At 38.8% G+C, this 8,719-nt stretch overlaps 1 protein-coding gene across 1 annotated transcript; it reads left to right on the forward strand.

Annotated features, from left to right (window-relative positions):
• Positions 1–1,250: 1,250 nt before the first annotated feature.
• LOC311044216 (transcription factor BTF3) lies at positions 1,251–6,087 on the forward strand. The gene is made up of 6 exons (XM_084055658.1): positions 1,251–1,314; positions 2,795–2,863; positions 2,952–3,065; positions 3,527–3,728; positions 4,088–4,147; positions 5,718–6,087. Exons 2-6 carry the CDS (start codon positions 2,795–2,797, stop codon positions 5,762–5,764), a joined length of 492 nt encoding a protein of 163 aa, XP_083911784.1. The 5' UTR covers positions 1,251–1,314; the 3' UTR covers positions 5,765–6,087.
• The last annotated feature ends 2,632 nt before the right edge of the window (positions 6,088–8,719 follow it).

The raw sequence follows: 8,719 nt of genomic DNA on the forward strand, positions 1-8,719 counted from the left end.
GTAGGGGGGTAGGTTAGGTTAGGACTTAGACAGGGGCCATTTTCCAATTGCAGCCTCCTGAAGGTGTATCTTTAGGGCTGTTTTGAAAGAGAGTAGGGTTTTACACTCCTTTACTCCTTTTGGTAGGGCGTTCCACATTTTTGATGAATAGCATGAGAACGAGTTACTTCCCTTTGTTGAGCCAAAAAAGGGTTGGACAAGGTTTGTGGAGCTGCCTCTGGTATTGTGATCGTGGACATCATTAACATTTTGGAAGTATTTTGACCTTCGCCCTTTAAACATAATACATTGGCTATTTGAAAATAGCAGATCTACCTTGTTGACATGAACCACACACTGGCCCAAATAAGCAACTACACTTTAGAAACAAGCCCAAAAAAAACGCAACCCGCAACCGCAACTAGCAATATTTATTTACAAGCGACTTCACAGAAAGAAAGCCCAAAGTCGCTTACAATAAGCAGACATGGCAACGCTGAATGAAGAAGATGCTGGCTGCATGTCGAGATGTGACAACAGCGCCTTCACGCGACCAAACACGAGAAATGTAGCTGTTAAAACCTAAATCCAATAATAAATTGCTCAGAGTCTTTTTTTTACCCGTCGTGGGTGTATGTATGATATTGCCTCTCCTGTGTTACGATACCAACAAATCGTGTATTACATATATTGGGTGCGGTCGTGGGTGTATGATAAGATAAGTACATAGAGGTATAATATAACGGATAAGTATGATTTATTTTTATTGCGTCACTTCCGACTCTCCTTTAGCGTTGCCATGTCGGCTAATTATAAGCGACTTTGGGCTTGTTTTGTTTTTCTGTGAAGTCGACTCGCTTGTAAATATTGGTGGTTGCGGTTTGTTGGGCTCGTTTCTAAGGTAATAATAATAACAATGATGATGACAATGATGATAATAATAATAATAATAATAATAATAATAATAATAATAATAATAATAATAATAATAATAATAATAATAATAATAATAGTTGCTTATTTGGGATTGCTTCCTAATGTTGTTACTGTCTATGGTTTAAACCAGTGGTTCTCAAACATTTTCATGACATGAAAAATAATATCTGAAATTGTTTTGTGCCAGGGAGCCCCGTAACAGATTTGTGTTGTTAAAATGTGTACATTTTTATTTTTAAATAAATAGATTAAATTGCTCATATGGCCCAAGTCGCTTCTTTTGGGCTTGTTTTCTTAGACCTGGTTGCTTATTTCTTTCACAAAATCTGGCAACGCTGTTCTCCTTCCTTTCTCCGAGCTTCCACCCACTGTGTAACCCGCGTGTTTTACACCTCCCAGGTCAGAGCCTAGTGAATAACACTTTATATCGCTTAATGTGAGCCGCTATGCTTTGCTCTCCTGCGCTACATACTGTGTATGTTCCCAGTATTGATAAAAGGTGAAGGGGCCTACTCGTATAGCCATCCCACACACTGTAGGGGCCTTGTGTTAGCTGTTAGCAGCATGCATGCTAAACTGATCAGCAACATTTTGTCACTCAACATGTTCAGGGCACGTTTCCTCATTCTGTTCTGTTCTGTTCCTCTTGAACGACGATGGTCAGTGATCATGTTTGCATAGATCTCATTTGACACGCACTACACTACAGCACGTCTTCAGTACAACATTATATATGCCAGATGTCAACCTGTAGCCTTGATACAACCATTGATTGATTGAATACTTTAATAACAGTTTGCAAAAGCACAGAAAAGTACAGTTCTATACAAAGAAAGGATTAAACTCAAGAAAGCACTATGGCTTCATTCATTGGCTCGTTTTTTCCATTGGTAAACTTCCATCCAGAGACAGGTCCGTTGGAGACAGATCAGATATGGTCAACGTTTGGCTCTAGTCCAACTTTTAAATTTCAAGGTCTCCCCTTAACTCTGACAGTATACACGTGGGACCAACTGGTCCATTTGGTTCCATTTGTATACTCTCAGAGTCCCTGAAATCCACTTTGAAAACCACTGCTCTAATGATTAGAGCAGAGTATTGGTTCTGTGTGTCGATCTGGTGGCTACAGACTAGACTAGAGTCTACTCTAGTCTGTACTCTGTAGCCACCAGATCGACATGAAACAGGGCTTGGTTGTCTTGTCAGTGTTGCACTGTTTTTTGTGCAGAACTGGATAGATGAGCAGAACAGTGGTGTGCACTGCAGCTATTTTAGACAGCATGGGACAGCTGTGCATTCTTGACCGTCTTTGCCGACCAAGGCTGATACTGAACAAGAGAGTGAGAGTGAAAATGTCTTTGCATTTCACCACCCTCTCTATTGGTAATGTCTCCTAGAGCTTTTTCCTTCTTACCGTATGATGTACGTTTGTCTTTGCCAGTTGTCTACCTCTGTTGGACAAATGCTCTGTTAGATTTAGAAGAGAATATTTAACGGGTTGAGTGATGATAATTTGAGTGATCCATCGACTGAACATTATGATGATCTCAATAATTCTGACAACCTGTTCTAGCCACCAGTCAGTCAGTCACTGGGGGGGGGGGCATTCAAACTCCAAGTTTTTACCAAAATGATGCTGTCACAGAGTGACGTAGTTTATTCCCATGACCTCTACAATCCTTAATTCTCCCCTACTTAAACTGCAACCATGCCATGGCTTTAGAAATAATCATATTAGTCATGATCCTGTCCATGATCAGTTGTAACAATGTTATTGATTCTTCTTTATTTATTTATTTTTAATCCGCAGCGTTACACCAGCAGTAACAAGTAGTAACACTAATTTCTGTTTGTTTCTTGTGTACTGTTTGGGTGACAGATGAAGGAGACGATAATGAACCAGGAGAAGCTTGCCAAACTGCAGGCGCAGGTTCGCATAGGCGGAAAGGTATGTGATGAAACAACATGGTCTTTGTCATTAGTTGTCAATGGATTTCACACATCGTTTTATTAACTGTAACTGTCGTTTTTCACAGGGGTCCGCCCGCAGAAAGAAGAAGGTGGTGCACAGAACAGCTACAGCAGATGACAAGAAACTGCAGTTCTCCCTCAAGAAACTAGGAGTCAATAACATCTCTGGCATCGAGGAGGTAACGTAGCATCTGTCGAGTGCAGTATATACTCTGCCAAAGGCCGCTGACAAAAATATATTTTTTTATTTTACATTTTGTTTACACAATCACTTGTTAGAGAAATCTTTAATTTAATATATTTTATTCACATGCTGTGAGAGAGTGCTACAGGGATGACGTCTTTTTGTAGGTCAACCCAGAAGTTACTCCCACAATGGTTTCCCACTGCAAATTTCCATTGGATTTCTTTAATTACAAATTACACTTACTGGTTTTGGGACTACAAACTAGCACTTTTTAGAGATTGTGTCAGATAAAGATAAGAGGACATTACATAATAATGAAGGATTTGATTTGAAAACAATCGTAACAAAGGATCATCCCTACTTGCCACCATCATAGATTTTACGTGGTCTATTTTGTTGTCATATTTGACCCCAACTTCTTCTCTGTCTCCCCCTCCCATTTTGTTACCACAGGTGAACATGTTCACAAACCAGGGAACAGTGATCCACTTCAACAACCCCAAAGTTCAGGCTTCTCTGGCTGCCAACACGTTCACTATTACAGGGCACGCTGAGAATAAGCAGCTCACAGAGATGTTACCAGGAATCCTCAACCAGCTAGGAGCTGACAGTCTCACCAGCCTAAGGAGATTAGCAGAGACCCTTCCTAGACCAGGTTAGAGGCACACAATTGTAGCATCCTTTTAAACCCCCCAGTTGCTAACCTTGGTCTCTGGGACAAGAAAGGATGCAACATCAAGCTTAGAGTCTTCCAATACCTAGAGCGTTTTGTTAAATGGCTCTTGGGGATTTCAGCTCTAAGACAGGCAAAAAAAATGAGTGAAGAGAAAAGAGGTTGAAAACTGTTGTTTTGTCTAGTTTTTTTTTAGATGTGTTTTTTTTATGCAAATGTTTGTATTCTGTACTGTAGCACTTTGAGATTTGTTTCAAATGTAAAGTGCAATATAAACTGAATTATTATTAGGTGATCCTCACCAATGCTCACATTGGATATTACTGTGTTTTCCCCTATAGTTGGAGAGATTAAAGCCCCAATGGTTGCTGCTGAAGAGGAGGATGACGATGATGTTCCAGGTTAGTAAAGACATTTTTGTTTGTTTTGTTTGTTTTTTCAGTAGAAAGAACAAGTCAACTTTTTTCCCCCAAGAAAATATATTTTTTAGGGAGTACATTTTTTATGTCCCTGCAGCATCAAAATCTGTAGAATTTTAGAATGAGAGTAGAGCGCTCTAGAGAATATGGCATGTCTGAATCCAATGGGTTTGCGTTTTCTTTACATGAAGCTTTTTTTGTCTTGTTCAACATAGTTATAGGCTTGTGGAAACCTATAATCCTCATTTGATCACTGTTGACGGTTAATTATCTAATTTAACAAATAACAGTGGAAGATTGTTCTTTGCCATCATTTATTCAGCAAAAATGAAGAGAGTTTGCTCATGAGTAAAAAATAATACACCTCATATTTCAGTAGTTGGCATTGGCCCCTTTGGAAGATACGTAGATGTTTCTTTTATCCTGGTATCAGTCACTTAACATCAACTGGAAGGGATTTGAATCCACTCTTCAGTACAGAACTCCACCTTTGTGATGATTGAGGGTTTTCTGGCATGTAACGTTACTGTCTGATTCAAGTGTTCTCATTTCTATTGGAAATTAGATCTGGGCTTTAACATTCACCTGTACATCCCTTGGTGTTACCCGGGGGTGAATTCTCAATCTTACCATCAGCTGTTGCACTCTGTCAGATGGGCTGGCCTGAGGAGATTTACAGTAGTTAGAAATATTCTCTATAGATGATCTTTTGGACAGTGGAATGGTTCACTTCAAATACCTTGGAAATAGCATTGAACCCCCTACCAGGCACATGGGCATCAACAGTATTTCAAACGTTTGATCTCTGCATTACTAGACAAGTCAACAGCAACTAAAACAAGTTTCAAATGATTGAGACAAGCTCTCATTATTTGCACCGTTTAGTGTGCCATCTTCAAATTGTAGGCATTAGATAGGATGAAGGTTTTAAGGATGTACTTATATTTCTCTTGGTTTTTGTTGAGTTATGCCAAAGTATGATTTTTATGATCTATAAGGATCAATAACATTGAGTCCTTTCAGAAGTCTAACTATGTTGAAAAAGACTTTCAATGTACCAGAAGCTATTACCCCTCGGTATCACTTTGGTTTCAGACATAACCAGTGGTGTACCCACTGTAGAGGCAGGGCAGGCGGTCGCCTGCCCAACTAAGATCTCGCCTCCCCTAAAAAACCCAAATAACCCGAAAAGGTTAATGACCTCAAAGTCACGCATCCAACAAGCTTTGAACTGAGCAAATTGGACCTTCTGTTTGGGGGTAATAGAGGGGGGGGGGGGGTCGAAAAATCTCGCCTGGCCTAAATGTAAATCCTGGGGATGCCACTGGACATAACATTTCTCAAGGTCTGGTGGGTCACAAACATGCAGTCAATTGTTGATTGGCAAATGTTTTTTTGCAATGAATGTCAATATTTGTTATTTTGGCCACATAGGCTTATCATGAGACAAATCATTAATTCATCTGAATTGTTTCTTATTCCCCCCTTTCTTTTCTAACATTTTTGTATTTACTCTTCCACTCTTAACCCCTCTGTCTCTGTTTATTTTTAGATCTTGTTGAGAACTTTGACGAGGCATCTAAGGACGAGGCAAACTAACAAAGAACATCAGAAACCTTCTCAAGGCTCTTTTTGACATACGCTTCTCTCACAAAAACAGCTTTTATTTTATAACCGTTTGTCTCCCTTATGGCTATGGCTACATGTAAAAGTCCTTCTTGACTATTAGGCCGATACAAATAACATGAGATGAAATATACTCATGGCAGCCTTTACTTGCCATTTTGTCTGATTTGCCTTGTTCTGTTGTACCAATAACATGACCATTTTCTTTCTTGCATTGCCTCTCCTGTGTTACAATACCAACAAATCGTGTATTGGTGGAATTATACTTGTAATAAAGATTACATAAAAGTCACAAATTTGTCTTTTTTAATTTTTAGCTTAGAATGTTAATGGATTTTGATAGCTAATGGCACACACAAGAAAACAATTACATGGCACATATTGCGTTAAGGGTTCACCATGGGTTAGGATGGTCTTGAGATAAATAGTCTTGAGTTAAATAAATGATGACGATCATACAGCGCACAAGTCTTTGCCTATGGTCGAATCCCAGCCTTACCACAGCTAAGTGGTTCTGAAGCCTGGTGATCATACACTAAAAGGTGATATGTTTTTATATGCTATAGCGTGCCAACGTGTTGTCACCACGGGGGGGGGGGGGGGGGGGGGGGTGTAGGGGTGCGTGGCATTGGGCAATGTTAAGTCAACCTGGTTTTTACCCCTCAAAGATTTTTGGCACGCTCTATAGGCCTACAAGTTGCTTTTATATTTATTTTTCCATTTATATTTCTTCAATAAAATGTATAAAACATGACAAACGTACTGTATATATTCATACATACTGTATGTAAAAGTTCTAGACAGAAGTAAAAAGAAACATTGAATAATTAATATAATAAACAAGGCCTATTATGTACATGGTAAATACAGAAGACGTCATTCTCAAAAGTTAACCATGTAAACCTTACGTACTTCTATCCTAGCCACCCTAATCTTTTCTCTCTACATGGTAGAGTCTACAACATATCTCTTCCCAAAAATAGCTCACAATGCATCGCACACCGCATTTTTTAAGAATGTTCACCTATTTTTGCCTATTATGACCTGCCCAGGGACACATAGGCCAGGGAGAGCAACCCAACCCAACACCACAGGTCCTGTCACTGTGCAGTGTACTCTGATGAGCCACCACCACTCTGCCTAGCAGCCAGGGGGCAGCCACCTAATCCCATGTGTGTTTGTGTCACCCACAAGGTGGATTGCGGATGGATTCCCAGTAGGAAGTTCCTGAGTTTTTTCCCCCACAATAGTAAATATTGAATTAGTCTCAACCTGCTGTTTCCATAAAGCTGCAAAAAAAACTTAAATTACTCTCTACAGGAGCAATATTGAATTATTTAATTGGAACAAGAACAGATAGTGCCTGCACACACCACAAGTTCCACTGTTGGTAAGTTCAAAGGGGCCTAAAGTGAGAGCTTTCTGCATTTGGAGAAGTAAGTAATTACATTACAAACTACTGGATTTTAGAGTATGTATATTAAACCCATAGACTAGAGCTTGCAAATGCCACTTGTTGAAGTTCTGTTGTACTAGCTCTCTGTTCATGGCTCATAAAATAATAATAATAATAAATATTTGTAACACTTTACATTTTTACAAATCCCAAAGTGCTACAGGGTTTAAAAACAGTGGCATAAAAAATAGCAAAGGCAAAGCAAATAGCAATGGCAAAAAAATAAATAGATTAGTCATACAGTGAGTCCTTAAACATGTGGCATCAGACTGATGCCCCTGTAGTCATGCATTATAAAATACTCCAGAAGGGAAGCTAAGATAGAAAGTAATTTCATTTCAAACAAACCCTTTATTTTCTTCTCATCAGGTCCACCAACCTCGGTCAATGGGATAAAACCATATTCATCATCATAACCTTTATTTCAACTCGGGAGTGCAGTTGAGGGCAGGCCCTCATTTTCAATGTAGCCTAGATACAGAACACAATAATCAACAGGAATATACATTTATGTACAGTACATCAATATAAATAATATGTAATATATGTTCTTTGAATAATATTCAAAGAACTAAAACAGATAGACCAGAAATGAATTAAAGCAGTTACAATATTAAGCAGTTAACAAAATTGTTGGAAACCATTGCCCTGTATTGACCCAAGGAAGGCAGTGATGTGATTTTTAAGGACCTCTCTGGAGCTCATTCCAAGCAGATGGAGCACTGACAGAGAATGCTGCCTTTGGAATTGTGATGTTTTGCACAAAGGTTTAAAGGTGTTTATTTATTTAAAAATAATTGGCCAAATTAACATGGACATATAAATAGTCATGTTTAATATTTGATAATAATAAAATACCTTTGGGGTACTTTTGTCACATTACATATTATGTGAAATTCGTCCTCTGCATTTTACCCAACTATATTAGGAGCAGTGGGCACTACTAATACAGCACCTTAAGGAGCAGTTAGGGGTTAAGTGACTTGCTCAGTGACACTTCGATTACAAAAACTATTGGGCGACTGTTTTGTCTTTTATGTTTTGGATTCTGGTGTTTGGTCCATGTAGGGCATCTCTTATTCTATATCTGTTCTTCAGATATGACTGATTAATTGTGACCTCGACCTTGATTGGGACTTCGACCATGTTCTTCTCTCCATGTTTCATTAAAATCTGCCGATCCATTCTCATTTTCACTTGTACAGAGAGAGATGCACTTCTTTTGGTTAGGGTGATTGGGAAAATGAGGAAACCATTGTAGGCCGTCTAGAATGTTGAATAACTGAAACTTAAATCTGAGATTCTTAGAAAGACTGAATCTCTATTAAATGAACCAATAGATTTTTCTTAGAATGTATATTTTTCTCACATTAGTGATGTTTTAGACATTACACTGTAGGCGATGAGCTCCACATTGGTGAGTAATGGCAATGGGGAAATTCCTGTTGACAACATTGTAAAATTCCCCTTAC

The sequence above is a fragment of the Gymnoscopelus microlampas genome (assembly GCF_963454915.1).
Source record: "Gymnoscopelus microlampas genome assembly, chromosome: 4".
In the NCBI taxonomy this organism is placed as follows: domain Eukaryota; kingdom Metazoa; phylum Chordata; class Actinopteri; order Myctophiformes; family Myctophidae; genus Gymnoscopelus; species Gymnoscopelus microlampas.